Genomic DNA, 20,104 nt, shown 5'->3' on the forward strand with positions numbered 1-20,104 from the left:
TCGTTACCGAGTAACGTTACCTTGGTGAGTTCCAGTCCATCACAAAGTCACATTCACATGTTGACCACATGATGTCGCCATGACACAATGAGAACATAGTGTTTCTGTGTCAATTATTGCAAAAACATAAAATATCAAATTCGATTTGAAAACGAAAAAGCAAAAAAGAAGGTATCATTACATAAAACATAATGTCTAATGTTAAAGGTGCCCTAGAATTAAATATTGAATTTATATTGGCATAGTTGAATACATAACAGTCGGGGTGTACGCCCCCAATATTTGCATATGCCAGCCCATGATCGAGGCATTACACAAGGGCAGAACGTCTGGATGTGCACAGCTGAATCATCAGAATAGGTAAGCAAGCAAGAACAATAGCGAAAAATGGCAGATGGAGCAATAACTGACATGATCCATATTTTTAGTGATATTTGTGAATTGTATTTCTAAATGTTTCGTTAGCATGTTGCTAATGTACTGTTAAATGTGGTTAAAGTTACCATCGTTTATTACTGTATTCACGGAGACAAGACTGTTGTTTTCATTTTTAAACACTTGCTGTCTGTATAATGCATAAACACAACTTCATTCTTTATAAATCTCTCAAACAGTGTAGCATTAGCCGTTAGCCACGGAGCATGGCCTCAAACTCATTCAGAACCAAATGTAATACATCCAAATAAATACTATACTCACATGATCCGATCCATGCACGACGAACATCTTGTAAAGATCCATTTTGAGGGTTAAATTAGCTGTGTGAACTTTGTGTTTGCGGTTTAAGGCAAGCACGAGCTCCGGGGACGGGGGAGCACAAGATTTAAAGGGGCCGCAACCTATATATCGGTGCATAGTTAATGATGCCCCAAAATAGGCAGTTAAAAAAAAAATGAATTAAAAAAAAATCTATGGGGTATTTTGAGCTGAAACTTTACAGACACATTCAGGGGACACTTTAGACTTTTATTACATCTTTTAAAAAGAAGTTCTAGGGCACCTTTAAAAAGTTTGTTTTTACGTTTATGCTCATTGGAAACAGGACTTGCCGACATCTTAGAAGTAACTTAGAAGTAACTTAAAAGTATATATATATAAAACCCGGCCAAAATACATAAGTTTTTCGTTTTTAGTTGAAAATGGTGTCACTGTCCTGTAAACAAACCCTTTATTCTGCAAACAAAAACCTGAATTTATTTCAGTTCAGTTCATTTAAAGCGAGTACATGTCCCGAACTTGCCCATTCGAAATATAGGGTCCCAGATAAATCTGTGGATGTTTGTTATAAATTGTTAACATGTAGATTTATGTTAAAGCATGTTCATTTGTGTTAAAGGTGGCATTGAAATCATATTTAATGCGAATCAGCAGGGACCAATTCATAATTTAAAGGGATAGTTTATCCAAAAATTAAAATTGTTATCATGTACTCACTTTATGTGGTTTTAAACCTGTACGAGTTTCTCTGCTCTGTTGAACACAAAAGATATTTTGAATAATGTTGGTAACCAAATGGTTTCTGATCCCCATTGCCTTCCCATATAATACATTTTTTTCCATACTATTGAAGTCAATAGGGACTAGCAACTGTTTGGTTATCAACGTTCTTCAAAATAGCTTTTGTGTTCAGAGCAAAGAAACTTACACAGATTTAAAACCACATAAAATGAGTAAATGACGATCCCTTTAAAGTCTGTCTGGTTGTCCAGACAATACAAGGAATGAGAGACCAACACAGTCCAACACCTTCCACAGCAACAAACATCCAAGATTTTCCAAATAATTCTTTAAATCATTATAAAATGAGATTAAGTAACAGCACAAAAAAAGAAACTTACAAACTACTAAATGCATTTTTTGCATCACTTTAAAAATGTGGCACTTATAACGTGTAAAAAAAAAAAAAAAAAAAAAAAAAAAAAAAAAAAAAAAAAACTTTAAATGCGAGGCAAAAGTAAGTTAATTCAACTTTATTTTTTATTAACAAAAACAGCAAAACCATACAATGCCAACATCAAAATCCAAAACCTATATACACGGCAAACCCAGAGTACAGTGATTAGAAGCTCTCAGACTATAGCACAATAGAAACCACAATTCCCATGAGGCCATGGGAAATGAAGGAAAAAAAGAAAAAAAAAAAAAGGGTGAAATTTCAATTCAAGTCAGCGTTTTTTTTAAAAAATGTGATGAATGTGCTACAGCTATTAAATCAGCCCCCCATAAGAAAAAAAAAAGTCAAGTGTTGTAACAGTAGGTATAAAATGACAGTGCTTTGTGTTCAGTACAACAATACCCATAACTCTTTACAAACTTTTAAAAACAAAACTCAATTAAAGGGAACTGGTGCGGAAAAGTGCTGGAAAAATAGAAAAAGGCAGCCTGACTGTGTTCACAGTGATATCAATATTCCGTCATTGCTTTAATTTAAAACAAGTCAACCGTCCCGTGACCTGCTGTGACTTACAGGGCTGAGTATAAAATTGTATTGTAATTTTTGAATTAATGCAATGATTTTATTTACACCTTTTAACTGCACTAACGAGAAAGAAAACCAGCATTAAGGAAAAAATTGATGGAAGTACAGTGATAACGACTGAAATGAAAGCAAATTTATAGAGTAAAAAAAGAAGGGGAGCCACTGTACCCTGGTGCTCGACCAAAAAGAGAAAATTGGAACATGTGCCCTGAATGTGAAAACCCCCAAAACAAAACTATTTTAATAGTGAACACTCGCCAGCTTGAACCAGTAAACAAATGAACATTTGTTTAAAAACACACTGAACATGTCAAAACAGTTACCTAAATGCATATGGTGCATCACCAACAGTGAGTCAAACTTTAAAATAAGCAAACATAAATAAAATATAAATATGTATTTGTGAGCTTAAAAGTGTCTTTAAAGTTAGTTGGCCATGACGAAAAAAACAAACAAAAAAAAACAGACAATACAAATAAATGGGCGTAATAGGCTAAAGTGAACAAAGCTTGTTAAATGTTTCAGCGTGTGGATGTGTGAGGCCTTGGGTTACAGTATGATCATATGATCATATCAACGTCACCCCCTCAAAATACACCTTCACATCACACCCAGGATGACCCTATCTGCAACTGTGTTTGAAAACACACAGACAATGAAGTGCACTGCTTGATCTCCATCAAGTTGTTCTCCTCTGCTTCTATGGGGGTCTACCCTAAGAAAAGAAAGTGACTTGGTAAAAGTGACCCCTGAAATCTAAAGCCATTATCTTCATCTTGGGTGCACAAAAACTTACCAAAAAAAGAGTGAAGGTTTGGCTACAGAAGGGTTAGCAAAGTCTGGACGCCACAATCCACATAGTTCTGGAAGACAAAGTCACACATTCACTCTTATATTGATGAGCCTTTTAATTTTGGTACACTTCCTTTCCCTGCAGGACAGTTGTTTGCAGTTTTTATACTAAGTCAGCACTGCCATCTAAAGGCTTACCACAGCACAACAATCAAATCTAATCTTCATTAACTATTGGTCAGTGCACTGTATGGTATTGTCTTAAAGCTTAAAACTCTCAAAACACATCATGCTATATTATATATGATAAATGATATGTATATAAAAAAAAAAACTCAACTTTTCATCACATCACTGCACTACTTATCCTTCATCTACATTTTTTATTTCTAATTTCATACAGTTCAATTAATGAAAAGGTAGGGGGAAAAAAAAGAAATTTTTTAGGAATTACTACAATAAACAAAGCTACACACTGCAAACTTTTTTCCCGCTGGTGCGACTAAATTTTGTTAGAGGTCGCACTGATGCCACCACATTGGCCAACTGATAAGAGCTATCATTTCTGCTGCATACGAGATACATCAAACAGCAAACGAAACAAAAGTGGAACAACACTGTGCTACCTTGTTTGAGCTGGGCGGACCATTTATCAGCTCGGAGCAATAAAAGACAAGCTTTTGAGAGTGAAATTTAAGCACTTTTCAAGGGCTTTCAAGTGCTTCACACTTTTTCCAGCACTTCAAAAGCTCCAAATATCCAATTTTAACATTTTTAATGTGATGATTTGTAAAATTAGAAGTTTAAAGATGTAGGAAAAGGAACACTTTAAATAAATGAAATTACCACTATAACCAGTAGTTAGCAGCAGAGGAGCACTTATTGGCTTATTAGCCATTTCCACTTATTAACTTTATGATTAAAAATCCCCCCAGCGCTACCAAATCAGGTGCTGGCGCCAACATCTGTAGAACTTAGTGGCACCCGTGCTACTGCTCTCAAATGTCAGTCTGGAGCCCTGAAACAGTTATTGTTGATTCACTAGAATTTCCAATTATGATACCATGTTGTGATACTGGTTTATTGTCGAGTATTTTAGTGATTCTCTGACCTTGTGATCTTTAGCATGCTAAAGGGGATCACAAGGGGAGCTGGTGCTTATTGATACACTGCACTGACAGCTTTTCAAGTATTATTAAAATGCTAGAGGCAGCTGTTTCAGACTAGCTTACGCACACTCTTCACAATTTAACTCAGAGGGCTGGGCAAGAACGCTGCAGCATGGTTAACATTGTTATATTGTATCCAATATTGTTAATATTGGTTATATTGTAAGGAATTATATTACCAAAGCAATTCAAATTAAGTTTCATACAAGCAACAACATATTGGTGCACCTCACAAAAAAATAAAAAAAAACCTCACTACATTATTTGTAAGTTGCTATGGATAAAAGAATCTGTAAAATTAATTAAATTGAAAAAAAGTCTTTAATATGGCTCCAGAAAAAGTTAATAGTAATATTACTGTTTTAAAAGTTAAAACAATAATATTGTGAAATATCAATATTTAAAATATTTTTTAAATATTTTAAATTTTAAAATGCAATTTATTCCTGTGATTGTAAAGCTTTTTTTACGATATCCCATAATGCGCATAAAAATAGGTGGATGGAAACATAGCTAATGTCCCTGTGAACCGGAAGTTGCACATTATTTTTCTCCAGTGTTGTGACGCATTTCCAAATGAAACGGAATATTGAATAGAGGGCAGGATTTTACTTTAGCGCTCCCCCCTCTCCATCTCTCGCTCAAAGACTAACGGTTGGAGGGGAGTGGTTTAGGCGTTTTCAACTCAAGCTGTCAAACTGATGTCAATAGAGAAGGAACGCCATTCCAGACCGGATTCGAAGTAACTTTTCAGATTTTGATTAAAGATTACCACAACAAACAATTGTTTTCTGTGTATTAACTTGCACGAATTAATTGTTTAACACAGGACTAGTAATATGCACTAACAAAGTAAATGGAGTCAATTTTGATTTCATGACGACTTTAAAAACAGTTGAGGTGCATTCTATTTATGAGAAAACTGTGCTATATTTTTTCAGGATTCTTTGATGAATAGTTCAAAAGAACCACAATTATTTGAAATGTAAATCTCTTTTAAGGGTCTTTACTTTCACTTTTAATCAATTTGGTAAAAAAAAACAAAACAAAGAAATGGCAACTACAACAATCCAGTGCAACCTCTTATGCTCAATCCCTCATTTACCAACCCCAAAAAAGGGAAGTGGAGCTGACCTGATTGACAAGCCTCGTCCTCTGCTCTCCACACCACTGTGGCAGGGGATACTAATACACGCACAAAAAAAAAAAAAAAAAAAATGGTTGATTTTCTCAGACAGTGTTTTTTTCTGGAAAAGATAGCATGCGTGAAGAGTTTACACAAGATATCCAAGTATGTGCTTATCTGAGAGATGAAAGCAATGTGTACCTGGTAGGCATATGTGGTCTGTGCATAGTTCATGGGCACCGTTGGGACCATAAATCCTGGAGGACTGGAGTAAGAATAAGGCTATAAAGAAAGGAAGACACAAGGAAAACATATTAAAGTACTGTTACTTTGCAAGCTTAGGAATGTGCAATGTGAGTTTATAGTAGAGACCACACCAGCACACTAGGCTTGCTATGGTAGCCGGTGTTACCGGTGTTCAGTTGCAACACCGGTTTCATCACTTGCCCACACAGAGGTTAATTTTTTTTCCCCCCACTTTAACGCTTTAAAAATATTTGCATTTAATGCAATTAACGTAGTATTCGTTATTGCTGCTTCCACTGATGTCTGACATCAGTGTGTTTTATAAACTCAATGTAGTTTTACTGGTGCTTATGCATATTTAAATGTCTGAAACCTTAAAAAAAACAAAAAAAAACAACACCATTATGTGACTGAAAACACTGCATTGATGTGATATATGACAAGAGCTGAGAGCATCCGTCTCGCAGCCAAAGCGCAAAAGCGCAGTTTGAATCTGGCAGTTATGTGATGTCACTGAACATTCTAAATCCCATATGTGGGACTGTACGCCCAGGAGCACAGAAATAAAAATCCCATATGTGGGACCGTACCGCTCAAAGGGTTAAAAATTAAATATGGAACTACCCTGACTAAGTTTTACAATGCTTTTTAAAACAATATCGTTATGATCATAGTTATCTTCCTTGGTGTGAACAGGTTAACTCCTTAACATTATGTTTATACTCAGGGTGTCATGATTTGTTACCTGCATGTATTGATTCCCTCCATTGAAGACAGGTGAGGGTGGGGCCAGGCCTGGGGGACAACAGCTGCAATACACATATGGGGTGGGGCTGACCCACTGTGTTGGACCAATCATTGGAGACGACACTGAACCTGGGAATAAGAAAGATTCCAAAATATTTTAACCGTGACTTTTTAAGTCATTGATATTACATTTATGATTTCAAAATTTATTTAAAAAGATTTGAGTGTTCCCAATTTGTCTACTTCCAATCCTTGAAATAATTAAAAAGTAATTACAAATTACAACCAAGTACAAATGTCTCCAATAAGACAAATTAAAATGTGTATTTGATGATATAGACATTTCCACTACTTATTGCACAAGACAGACAGAATAAAAAACGAAACATATGGACTCACGAGAATTTCGCTCTTTCATGATGGCAGGTCCCAGTTTGAGTTTTTTCCCTTTAAAACTGATCGGCTGCTGTAAAAGAATTAAAATGTACAGGATGTCACCCTGCACTCATAACACCAACACCCAGACAGAAAAGAGAAGTTAGTTATGTAGACAGGTAAAAGTGACCTCCTTACATCAACGATAGTCTGGATATCAACGTCCTCGCTGAAATAAACGAAACCATACCTATGAGGAAGAAGGAAGGCAACAAATCAGAGGTGACGCAGGTATGAATGTTTTCTGAAAGCAGTTTGCAAGAAATATTATATAAAAGGATAGTTTACCCCCCAAAAATGACAATCTACTGAACCACATTTTGCTCCAAATGGCATAATGAAGTGCACAAGTGTGATCGCACAATTTAGCAGGGCTTGATGATAATAGCCCGGGGCCAGGTTGAACAAAGCTCAGAACAGTTGATGGAACTGTCATTGTCCTGATCAGGCCAGTGCTGCATCTTCACGAAAGTTTATCATTTGCACGCGTTTTTAAGTCTTTAATTTAAATATTCAAGGGCATGAAGAAGCAAAAGAGACCTCAATTTGGTACTCGCGTGCTGTTTGAGAAATTTTGTGTGTGCAACACATCCGAAGCACGTATCAGAAAGCTGCATTTTAGACAGCGAGTAAATACTGAAGAGAGTCCTCTTTAACGTCAGCTTGTGCTTGAATGGACATATTCGTACAAAAATTGTCAAAAAGCCTATATATAGGCGAGTATCATTGTAAATAGTTGGGTTATGTTATGAGTGAATGTAAAAAGTTGAGAAATAAAACGCATGTGTAACAGTATATTGGATCCGTGCATTAGCTCTTAAAATGACAGCAGCCTAATAAACCTTGCTCACTGCTCTTGGCTGAATAACTTTGTATCTTTAATAAGTATTAATTTTATGGATGCGCTGATATGATACACGTATTGGTATCGGCTCCGATACAGCCATTCTTTGCAGTACCGGGTATTGGTCAGACAAGACTGATAATCCAAATCTGATATTGTGCTTACACTATTGTGTTATTGTTAACCCCACAAAAGGCACAAAAACATTATGAAGCACCATAAAGCTTTTATGCACTATATTTCAAGTGTTCTGAAGCCGTTTCATAGTTTAATGTGAAGTACAGATGAATATTTAAGTTGTTAAATTCAAATTCACATAAATGCTTCCAAACTGTCACATTCAGTTACAACAGTCAACTTGATGAAACTCTCTTCAATGTACCTATTATTATACTTGATCTGTAGATAAAGGTCTACGGTTTTGCATCAAAAGGACTTTATCTTGCTGGAGTTTATTGCTGTTCCAAATCATGCTACTTTCTCCTGGGTATTTGTTAGATCACAACGCTGGAGTAGAGAGCACTATGAATTGTTCTTTAAGTGCACAGTAATTGAAATTTAAAACCGTTTAAAAAAAAAAAGCCTCAAACTATTGCATAAATTCAATACACAACACATCAACATCTCTTCCCTTTGTGCTGTTAACTTTTCAATGCGAAGCGATGCGCGCTGTGACTCAATGTTGCTTTAAGCGCATCATTCTGTGCACAGGATGTGCATAAATGCTTTGTGCCATTCTGTATCGGAGCCTTTCATATTATAATAATTTTGTGCAATTAAAGATTATTAATAGCTTTTCTTGTTCTGTCCCATCTACCATATGTTGCTGCACTATACATTAAAAGAAAAGTCTTAATTTTAGAGTGTATATTTACATATATACATTTACCTGTTTTTCATGAACGTATTTTATAACAATACAAAGAGCCATGTGCAACATTTTACCACATTTAGTGCTACACTTATTCACTTTTATTTGTTCCCCACTAAATGTTTTTTCACTAAATGTTTAGATTTTATACAATTATTGTGCACTCATGATTTTTCTAGAGTAACATTTGCTGCTGAATTATCCACTAACCTAGTTTGTAGTAGTATTTTTTAATCATAGATCGTGATTATATATTTTTTCATTTGCTGTTTATTCTTTATAATGAAGTTGTATTTAGTAGATTTTAACACACAAAAGAGTGATTATCAGTTCAATACACAAGAGATATAGAAATTCTACATTGATATAAAAAAAAAAAACTGTGCTAGTACCGGCCGTTTAATTCTTATGTATTAATTTGTTTAATTCTTTAGTATGTAATTGTTTAATTCTTTTGTATGCATTTATTTGTGCTACTGCTCATAATTTGATTATTTGTTCTTTTCTTACTGACGGTTTACTTGTCTTTAACAATATTTAAAATTTATGAGTTAGGCTAGAAGTTTTTGGTGTCATAAGCTCATTTATTATGATTACATGGGTTAAAAATCAAAAACACTAACTAGGCCTACATTATTTATTTATTTTTGTGGTGGGGACCAGTAAAATCTTTTTTTTTTTTGTAGAAAAAAACCCTTAGCAATGAGCCCTGCTATAGTATGGTAAAATTTCAAAGTAAATTGGTTCAGAAAACAAAGTCTTATGTTTCAGAATATTTTCTGAATGACCTAATTTTTGGCTAGGTAGCAAACAACCCTACTGACAAAAACCCAAGATAAACCAGCCTAAACTGTCTGGCTGGTCTTAGCTTGTATCCCTGCCCAGTCAGGTGCAAGCTGGTTTTAGAGGAATTTTGATCGTTTTATATTTATTTATTTATATTATTATTATTATTAAGCTAGGCTGGTTTTAGAATTTTTTTTTTTCAGCAAGGAAAACAACAACACTCACTCACCCTTTGCATATTCCTCCTCGATAAGTGATGATTTTCACTTCTTTCACAGACCCGTACTTGGCAAAGAATTCTCTGATCTCGTTCTCGTCCACCTGATGAAAGCAGTGGTGGACGAAGACATAAATCAAGTACTTGAGTACAAGTAGATACCCTAAAAAAAAAATATTACTCCAAAAAAAGTATAAGTACTCATTTTCATTTTGAGAAAATATACAATTTCAATGTACTTGAGTATTAAAAGTAAAAAGAAGTGATTGATGAACCATGTTTATTACTTAGCCAGCACCAGTCAGACTATAATAATAGTACCATATATGAAATGAGACCTGATCCAGCAAAATGAGTCACATTGACCCAAATTTCAAAATGGAGATTTTGAAATAGAAAGATGAAACAATGAGCTTTAAAATGATATCCTAGTCAAAATCATACCTTGAATGGTTTTAAAGATATACCTATTTGAATTATGGTCGTCTGCTCTCTTTTTCCAATTGAAAATTGCTTTTAAAGGTCCCGTTTTTCGTGTTTTTTTGAAGCTTTGATTGTGTTTATAGTGTGCAATATAACATGTGTTCATGTTTCGCGTGTAAAAAAAACAGTATTTTTCACATAATTTACTTATCTGTATACTGCCGTTTCCGCGGTCATAAAAACGGGCTGATGACTTCCTTGTTCTATGAAGTCCCTCCTTCAGAAATACGTAACGAGTTCTGATTGTGCCAGCGGTTCCTGTGTTGTGATTCGACAGCAGCTTAGCGCTCCTTGCCCGGAAAGGTCACGCCTCTTACCATAACGTGGAGATGCACGCGCTCAGTGTTATTGTAAACATGTCTTTAATTTTACCCTATCAATTTGAGCCGGAATCAGACCCGGTGATTGGACTGCGGGATGAAAATAATCAGAATCAGAATCAGAATCAGAATCAGAAAAATAACAGCGTTTCGACGACATGGCGACAAACACACTCTAAAGACGCAACTCTTGTGTATTCTTGTGGGTGGAGGTTAGTCAAAAAACTGTTTTAGTGACGTCATTAAAGAAGGAAGTAGAGGGATGTAGTCCAAACTGGCCGTTCGATGTAGGCGACTTCTGTTAAATAAAATATCTCGCTTGGCATTGAACTTTGAGCTTTAAAATTTTACAGATTTTATTTATACTCTAACAACAACATTACACACTAACTAAAGTTTGAAACATGGGATCACGAAGAACGGGACCTTTAAAGTATTTTTTGTTGATATCCTTCAAAATCCATCCCATTATATATATATATATATATAAATGCTATTAAACCAGGCTGAAGCTCAAATTATTTTAAAGTATATTTGAATTAATATTTTATAAGGCACTTTTACAAAGATTTACTAAAATCAGAAAGATTGAACAGAGGTGCTACATTTTTGCTTGAGAGAGAGGGTGTGTGTGTGTGTGTGTGTGTGTGTGTGTGTGTGTGTGTGTGTGTGTGTGTGTGTGTGTGTGTGTGTGTGTGAGAGAGAGAAAGTGAGAGAGGCCACAGACAGACGTATCTCGTAAACGAAATCTTCATCAAATGGCAAAACACGGCTCTCCATCGAGTTTACACCCTTTACAGCAAAAGGCACGTATTTTGGCTAACTCGACATCTCGATCACCGCTAACTGATTCACAACTAGACATTGCGGAGATCTGCTAGCTTGTTTACACAGAGCGCGTGCTAGTCTGACAGGAGGACGGCTGGACCGATCGCATGCCTGTCAGTCGAAACGGGGCTTCCCATTGATAAAATTCAGCGTTTATGTCAGTGTGTTTACATTTCTAAGCTTTTTGATTGGTGTCTTAAAAACAGCGGTTGCTAACAAGTTGCTAAAAGGGACTACTTCCTTTGGCGGGGACTTTAGACGTCATCATGACAAGCAGTACATTTGGAGGAGGACATTTAGAAAAAATTCCATATTTACTGATACATTTTTTCCCCCAAGGATTCTATACATATTGCGATATCGCGAATTCTTTTGGCCAAAATAACCACGGTGTGAAAAATCTAATATCGTGACAGCCCTAGTAGGCAGTATGCACTGTGTACTGGGCAGTAAGCAGTAAGTTAGTGTGCCGTTTCGAACAAAGCCTCGTTTCATGAATCAGCCTCTGAGGGGGTGGAGATTTCTTCAGCTTGAAATAGCGAGGAACGTGTTATAAAATGTAACTTAGTGGAGTAAGAAGTCCTATATTATGCTTTAGAATGTAGTGAAGAAAAAGTTTCCCAAAATAAAAATACTTTGCTAAAGTACATATACTTGAACAAACGTACTTAAATTGAGTAACGAAGTAAAAATACTTAATTACCGTCCACCACTGTGAAAAGGGAATCAGTTTGGGGAGTAGACAGCGACTATGGAATTGTAGATAGAATTTAGAACTCTAATGTACCAGTTTGAACATGTTAGGCCACAAAAACAGAACAGCAGCTTCAGTTTATCATCAACATCATTAACATTGACGTTACCTTCATGTCAATGCCGCCGACAAACAGTGTGTTGGGCGTCATCTTGCCCTCGGGTAAAATATAACCGTTAGACAACTTCAGAGAGGACGGGAAGCCCTGACGGTGCTTCTGGATATCCTGTGGATTTTTACAACATTTTCAGTACTATATCAACACGTTGTTAACATAAGAATGAACAGGTAAAAAGTACAACATGAGCTATCAAAAACAACCAATAACTACGTTTTTGAGATTCAAAAGTACAATTACCTGTGAATATAGCCCACATATAAGGCACAGGGGTAGCTTAACGCCCTGATACATCTTAGATTTGAAGGCCTCACGTTTTGTTACCGATTCCCTAAATACAAACCCCAAAGTCACCCGAAATGCTAACGTTAGATGAAAAAGCATCAAAGTGCTCGACCTCATGCGGCCCGATACCTTCATGTTTCTTCATTAAGCAATCTTGCCATTTAGGCTAAAATGAGTTAATTGGACGAACATTTGTGCTCTCCTGGCAGATGCACATAATTTAATGGACGACAGTCTGATTTCCTTTGATGGCGATTTTGCCGCGCGAACTATTTTACAGCAATAAACTCGACATTAATAGCAGAGAACTTTATAGATGGTGGCTGAAAGATGAAACGATGAATTATTGTTACTACTTTTGTTACTTACCATATCTAAAACCATTAAAATGACAAAATAAATTAATGAAGTGAGAGGCTCGTTGGGTCTGTGCTTCTTGCTGGAGTCGCATTAGAGCGCCACACCCATTCTCAGTCCTAATTGGAAAATGCACATACCAAATAAGGCGAATTAAAGTTATTAATACGGAATAACATTCTTTTTTTTCATTAATCGGTCAAAGCTCAGTCATTACATACTCTAATTATTTCTAAAGTAATGTGAAAGATTTTATAGTGTCTAAATTTGATCAATTTTGGTACAGTTTAAAAGTCTGTGAGGTTGGCCTACTTCCTGGACCTTAACTTTATAGGCTTTTAAAACTTTGTTTAGCATTTAAACTGCAAAATAAAGCTGCTTTATTTAAATGAGAAAATGTAATATTATAGTCTGAATTTGACGAGATTTGATTAAATGCTAGTTAATCCATTATTAATGAGGAGACAATCTTACTATAGCGATAGCTGACCGCTAGATGTCGCGTTTGAAAATTATGATCTGCCTATCTGGATTGAATTTTGAGTCATAATAATATACCTTAAAACCTACTAAGCTAACCTACTGTCTGGTTTTGACTATGAGGAGGTAGTTTAAAGGCAATTGTTTCCACAGAAAATGTAAAAAAAAAAAAAAAAGGCTAAAAATAACAGGGTATAAGGAAACTGTAGCGTGCACAAATCTTTGGATTAGACAAGAGTAATGCTTTTTATTCATCCAGAGTTAATAGGATATCAGTATTAGAAACATCCTTCGTGTCATGTGCAAAACAATACACAGTTACCACGGGAACCAAGACAAAATAAGATTACTGACACCAGAGAAATACTAGAACATAAAAGTTTCACATATCATTGGCTTAAAAATAATGACAAATATGAAAGGGAAAAAAAAAAAAATCCATAATTTAACAAATGACTTCTGTGGTCTATAGACTAAAATCTCATCTTAAAAAAAGAAAATACAGACAAAAGTGTAACATGGACAACTGCTCAGGCACTGGTTCATGGAAAATCAATAAAGATGAGAGTGAATGAGAGAGACACTCAGACCATATTCATAATAAAGGCGCTTTCTACTACTAGATTGAGCATCAGTCAGTGTCTCATCCTTATCACAACAGCCAATTCCCCAAAAGAGAGACAGAGATAGAGGGAAAACTGAAGCAGAATATAGCTTTTATCTGAGGCAGAGAGTGTCTGTTAAATGTATTTCACAGGATATTGATTTAGGAGAAAACAAATATAGGTTTTCTACATAAACGTCAAGATGAACCTTTAGGTGTTAGGACATTTTCAAAGAAAATTACAAAATGGAAAATCTAATTTAAGTTGAGGCTGCTTTTTATGGCTTTAGATAGTACATTTAGGTAACAGAGCAAAGGATCTATAATCAGGGACACACATTTGGGGCACAAAGAAAAGAGCGGTTTTGAATTAGGATGTATTAAAAATCCATAGCCAGAAGTCCAGGATTTAAGAAACAGAATGTGTGGTTTAAGGATTGAGTTACAGGGCATGGGGGCACATGAGGCAATCAGCCTGAGTTCCTATGTGCAAATGTCCAGCAGAGTTTCTTAAGTGTTGAAGATGGGTACAGTCATATTTAGGGAGAATCCAGGTTCAAAGGTCAGTTGGATTTACTATAGTGAAGTCAGAGTCCTTGCTGTGAGTGCTGCCGTCATCTGGACTGGAGGACCCAGACGTGGCCACCATGAGAGGGTCTTGAAAATCTGCTTTGTTTAGGCCTCGTACATGCTTAAAGAGTGGAGCCGTGGTGGTTATGCTTTGCTCCTCACTCTCAGACGGCTCGCCATCCTGTGAGACCAAGATGTAGTCGTCCCAGTTTCTCCCTTCAGACGCCTAAGACAATAAAAAGTGTGTATGAATCATCATATGGAGGCATTTCTCAGATATTGATATGTGTAATCAATAATCAGCACGTAGTCAGTATGTAATTACTTTAAATTGGTGCTAAAATTAAAAATATACCAATTAAATGAATATGTAAAAAAAAAACTATATAAATAAGCTGGAATTAAAATTAAATATTAGATGAAAAACTTCAATTAAAATGATAAATGTTGCCTTGGCAACTAACTAACTAAAATAAAATAAAGCTGAAGTATTAAAATGACTTAAGCTGAAATAAAAATAAATTAATGCTAAATTAATTATTAAAATTAAATGAATAATGAAAATGAAACTAAAATATAAAAATACAAGCTAATTTAAAATATAAATAAATAAATACTATAATAGTACATTAATAATACTAAAATAACACTGCTTCAAATGCATTTTTTTTTGATTGACAGCCCATAAAGCTAATCCCATACAAAATCCCATTTTGTGTGAGGGAAATTCATTAAAGCTTGATGTGTGATCATCATCTCTAACCTGCGGCTCTGGTATTGTGGGGACATTCTCAGTGGTCAAGACCTTCTCCTCCTCCTCCTCCACCTCCACCTCCTCCTCCTCTTCTTCTTTTTCTGCTACCATGTCTCCTTCCTGGTGGTCGTAATGCTCTGGAACCATTTGTTGTTTGTTTGTAGAACCAGCTGCGTCTGCAGACAAATGGTCTGGATCACTTTCATCCTTTAGTGTACTATACTGGCTAGAGCAGTAGTGATCGTCTGCTATGGATATCTCCTCATTCTCCTCCGCCTCCAGCTGGCTCTGGTTGAATCTGAGAGCCCCCTTCAGGATGTCCTTAATCTGGGGACAATATGGTTAAGAGAGACTAATTATATTTGTACATGGAAGCAGAGTGTCATATTTGTATTTAGAACACCGTTTTCTCATAAAATGAAAATAAAAACAAAATAAACCCTGAGATTTTGTATCACGCTGAAGGGGTTTATATTGTACGGAGCCTCTAAAGGGACATGGTGGTAGAAAAAAAAATGGGAAGGGAGGAAATTTTAAGTGCTGGTGGAAAAAAAATTGGGATGGGAGGCTTTTTTTTTTTTTTTTTTTTCAAATCTTTTGCATTCCCTCCAAAAACTTTTGCGTTCCCCCGAGAAACTTTGCGTTCTCTCGCAAAACTTTTGCATTCCCACGCAAAGATATTTGCGTTCCCTCGCAAAGTTATAATCATTCCCTTGCTGTGTGCTCAGACAATCACTTCCTCTTTAATGTCCCGCTGGCTGGCAGTAGTGTTTCAGTTAGTAACATATGTTAATAATGCACACAAATAATGCGCAGCTCTTAGAACTAGTTGGACTCAAATATAAAGAAATGCAGTCAGTGCTTATGTCAAGCAGTTCAGTAAAGTTGGCAATATATTCACAGATTCGAGCTTCCCGGATTAATAACTCGTGAGCTAAACGTTGTTAAAACACAAATGCTAATCATACTAACCTAGACAACAAGCTACAACAACCCAATTTTCCTCAAATGGGCTTTATAATAAATTGGTCTCTATGAGCAGGCGGCGGAGATACACGTCTGAAGGGACCGTCTGAAAAGTGCAAAACCCAAAACCCTTTTGCTCATTTTATATTATGAAAAATACTCAATAACTTCATTGTAACAGACTGTACTGTCACCAAATTTAGTTCTGGTTGTACTGGAACACTTAGTTTTATATAAAAATGCATAACTTTTATGATTATTAAAGGTGCCCTAGAATTAAATATTAAATTTACCTTGGCATAGTTGAACAACAAGAGTTCAGTACATGGAAAAGACATACACTGAGTTTCAAACTCCATTGTTTCCTCCTTATATAAATCTCACTTGTTTAAAAGACCTCCGAAGAACAGGCAAATCTCAACATAACACCGACTGTTACGTAACAGTCGGGGTGTACGCCATCAATATTTGCATATGCCAGCTCATGTTCAAGCCATTAGACAAGGGCAGAATGTCTGGATGTGCACAGCAGAATCATCAGACTAGGTAAGCAAGCAAGAACTATAGCGAAAAATGGCAGATGGAGCAATAATAACTGACATGATCCATGATTACATGATATTTTTAGTGATATTTGTAATTGTCTTTCTAAATGTTTCGTTAGCATGTTGCTAATGTACTGTTAAATGTGGTTAAAGTTACCATCGTTTCTTACTGTATTCACGGAGACAAGAGCCGTCGCTATTTTCATTTTCACACTTGCAGTCTGTATAAGTCATAAACACAACTTCATTCTTTATAAATCTCTCCAACAGTGTGTAATGTTAGCTTTAGCCACAGAGCATACTATCAAACTCATTCAGAATCAAATGTAAACATCCAAATAAATACAATACTTACATGATTAGACATGCTGCATGACGAACACTTTGTAAAGATCCATTTTGAGGGTTATATTAGCTGTGTGAACTGTGTTTATGCTGTTCAAGGCAAGCACAAGCTCCGGGGGCGGGGGAGCATGAGAATTAGAGGGGCCGCAACCTATATGTCGGTGCATAGTTAATGATGCCCCAAAATAGGCAGGTAAAAAAATTAATTAAAAAAAATCTATGGGGTATTTTGAGCTGAAACTTCACAGACAGATTCAGGGGACACCTTAGACTTATATTACATCTTTTAAAAAGACGTTCTAGGGCACCTTTAATTAAAATCAATAACTTCACTGTTATGAGTAAAAATATTAAATAAATTGTAATGCCATCAAATCCAGTAAGCAATTATCATGCAAAAAAGCTGTTGTAAGTATGTAAGCTGTGTACCAACATCATTTGTGTAAAGAAGGCCTTTATGTGCTACTTGCCAAACTAAGTGTTGTAGTACCTAACCAGCAGGAGAGCAGTGATGTATGAACTAAATTTGGTGACAGTACAGTGTGTTACAATGAAGTTATTGAGTATTTTACATAATTTAAAATGAGCAAAAGTTTTTTGGGTTTTGCACTTTTCAGACGGTCCCTTCAGACGTGTATCTCCGCCGCCTGCTCATAGAGACCAATTTATTATAAAGCACATTTGAGGAAAATTGGGTTGTTGTTGCTCGTTGTCTAGGTTAGTATGATTGGAAATAGCTGCATTTGTGTTTTAACAACGTTTAGCTCACGAGTTATTAATCCGGGAACCTCGAATCTGTGAATATATTGCCAACTTTACTGAACTGCTTGACATAAGCACTGACTGCATTTCTTTATATTTGAGTCCAACAAGTTCAAACTCTAAGAGCTGCGCATTATTTGTGTGCATTATTAATGTATGTTACTAACTGAAACACTACTGCCAGCCAGCGGGACATTAAAGAGGAAGTGATTGTCCGAGCTCACAGCAAGGGAACGATTATAACTTTGCGAGGGAACGCAAATATCTTTGTGTGGGAACGCAAAGTTTCTCGGGGAAATGCAAAAGTTTTGCGAGGGAACGCAAAACATTTGGGGAAAAAAAAAATCCTCAAATTTTTTTTCCACCAGCACCTAAAATTTCCTCCCTTCCTATTTTTTTTTCCACCACCATGTCCCTTTAGGGGCTCCGTAATATTGTGAACATGGTTATTTACCAATAAATGGACATAGTAAAAAAAATCTGTGGTAACACTTAACAATAAGATTCCATTTGTTTACATTAGTTAACTACCTTAGTTAAACTTAAAAAAAAAAAAAAAAACACACTTCTAAAGCATTTTATTTATCTTATTTAAAGATTTACTAATTCATAATTAAAATCAAAAGTTGTATCTGTTAGTATCATTTAATGGACCTGAGCTAACAAAATGGGACCTTATTGTAAAGAAATGTTACCAAAATTATTTTAGTAAGTGAGATTGATTGAAAATGGTGACTATTTTTGTTTTAATTTCACAAACATACACACAAAATGTATTAAATTAATATATAAATATAGTGTTACTAAATATTATATAATTGTCTTTTTTTTTTTTTTTTTTAGCAAATTGGAGACCTGAGTCATACCTGTTTTAGTCCAGCAAGTGACACCAGAACCTCATCTTCCTTCTCCAGATGCTCCTGCAGTATCACTTCTTGAATTTTTCCTATCCATAAATCAAAGCAAAATCATTACGATTCCATCACCAGTGTCCTGGATCTGGATGAGTGCAGAGACGACTGACTGGCTCAGTGACTCACCTATGTGCATGTTCATCATCTTGGCACAATATTTACTCATAGCCTCTAGGTCATTAATCTGACCCTGTAAGAATGACACCTGGGCCTCCAGCTCCTCCTGTGTGTAAAAATACACATGCATACATAAGCATACATATAGCACCTATAAAATACAACACAAACAGGAGCACAAAATCGTACTTAATAGCACATAATAGTAATTTGCATGCGATATGAAGAAAAAATTTGCCACAAAATGAGAGCCCAGGACTGCAAATGGTAAAGTTGTAAAAAAGAAAACAAGAGTTGCAAAAACTAAATTCGCTGCTTACTGCATCCTTCTTATTTATAGTTTTACTGTGGGACCGTGAGCGACTGATATTAAAGAAAGAGTCTTTCTTCGTGGCAGAGGATGGTGGAGATGATGTGCTGGAGTCTCGTCCCCTGGACACAGGGAGAGGAGGGGAAGACATTGCATGGTCCCGCCCACCAGACAAACTCTCAGTGCTGGGGGAGGAGCTAATGGTCCTGGGGGTGTGGCCTGCAAGAATGAAATAAGAACAGTAACAAAAGTTATTCTCAGACAGCCTATGAGGACAGACAACAAAAGAGCAAGATCAAAAGGTAACAGAACAATTATAAAAAAATATAAGCTTCATAAATAGCATGAAGATTCTGAGACGCAATCATAGAGCATGCAGTAAATCACAGATAAAACAGAAGTAAAACAAAACATGACATAGAAAGTTCAGAAAATAATTACACAAAATCAATATCAGTTTATCAGAATCAGGAAGGTTTAGTTTGTTTTTGAAAGAAATTAATGCTTATATTCATCAAGGATGGATTACTTTGATCAAAGGTTACAGTAAAAACATTTATAGTTACAAAAGTTCTTTTGAACTTTCTATTCATCTAAGAATCCTGAATGAAAATCTATCATGGATTCCACAAAAATTATGCAGCACAAATGTTTTCAACATTGATAATACCAAAAAATGGTTCTTGAGCACCAAATCAGTATATTAGAATGATTTCTGAAATATCATGTGACACTGAAGACTGGAGTAATGATGATGAAAATTCAGCTTTGCAATCAAAGGAATATATTACATTTTAAAATATATTAAAATGAATAATAGTTTGTTTGTTTTTTTTACTGTTTTTACTGTATTTATGATCAAATAAAATGTAGCCTTGGT

General features: G+C 35.6%; 2 protein-coding genes across 6 annotated transcripts in view; both read right to left on the minus strand.

The window, feature by feature from the left end:
• Positions 1 to 1,955: 1,955 nt before the first annotated feature.
• dazl (deleted in azoospermia-like) lies at positions 1,956 to 13,020 on the minus strand. Of its 5 annotated transcripts, XM_048202329.1 has the most exons (11): positions 12,630 to 12,834; positions 12,456 to 12,546; positions 12,207 to 12,323; positions 9,725 to 9,816; positions 7,133 to 7,184; positions 6,959 to 7,025; positions 6,558 to 6,688; positions 5,768 to 5,848; positions 5,575 to 5,625; positions 3,276 to 3,342; positions 1,956 to 3,194 (listed from the first exon to the last, which is right to left on the minus strand). In XM_048202329.1, the coding sequence occupies exons 2-10, from the start codon at positions 12,507 to 12,509 to the stop codon at positions 3,298 to 3,300; spliced, it is 690 nt and encodes a 229-aa protein (XP_048058286.1). In that variant the 5' UTR covers positions 12,510 to 12,546; positions 12,630 to 12,834; the 3' UTR covers positions 1,956 to 3,194; positions 3,276 to 3,297. The 5 variants fall into 5 exon arrangements, with proteins under 5 accessions (XP_048058286.1, XP_048058287.1, XP_048058285.1 ...); XM_048202330.1 differs by lacking the exons at positions 12,456 to 12,546; positions 12,630 to 12,834 and adding an exon at positions 12,870 to 13,020; XM_048202328.1 differs by having other exon boundaries at positions 1,956 to 3,195; positions 3,279 to 3,342; positions 12,456 to 12,834.
• A 538-nt stretch (positions 13,021 to 13,558) lies between these two features.
• Positions 13,559 to 20,104, minus strand: part of tbc1d5 (TBC1 domain family, member 5) — a 32,567-nt gene continuing 26,021 nt past the window's right edge. The window contains exons 19-23 of the mRNA XM_048202324.1: positions 19,235 to 19,443; positions 18,924 to 19,020; positions 18,750 to 18,829; positions 15,275 to 15,592; positions 13,559 to 14,737 (exon numbers count right to left, since the gene is read on the minus strand). Coding sequence (XP_048058281.1) covers positions 14,498 to 14,737; positions 15,275 to 15,592; positions 18,750 to 18,829; positions 18,924 to 19,020; positions 19,235 to 19,443 — 944 coding nt within the window. The 3' untranslated portion in view covers positions 13,559 to 14,497. The remainder of the gene's footprint in view (positions 14,738 to 15,274; positions 15,593 to 18,749; positions 18,830 to 18,923; positions 19,021 to 19,234; positions 19,444 to 20,104) is intronic.

Source organism: Megalobrama amblycephala, linkage group LG9 (assembly GCF_018812025.1).
Source record: "Megalobrama amblycephala isolate DHTTF-2021 linkage group LG9, ASM1881202v1, whole genome shotgun sequence".
Classification (NCBI taxonomy): Eukaryota; Metazoa; Chordata; class Actinopteri; order Cypriniformes; family Xenocyprididae; genus Megalobrama; species Megalobrama amblycephala.

Excerpts from the sequence above, each read along its gene's own strand:
- dazl (XM_048202328.1), bottom strand. The coding sequence starts at position 12,635 with ATGAAGGTATCGGGCCGCATGAGGTCGAGCACTTTGATGCTTTTTCAT. Across the intron at positions 9,817-12,206 it reads TCGGCGGCATTGACATGAAG|GTGGACGAGAACGAGATCAG; the intron begins GTAACGTCAATG and ends TGCTTTCATCAG. Across the intron at positions 5,849-6,557 it reads GAGGGAATCAATACATGCAG|CCTTATTCTTACTCCAGTCC; the intron begins GTAACAAATCAT and ends CTTTCTTTATAG.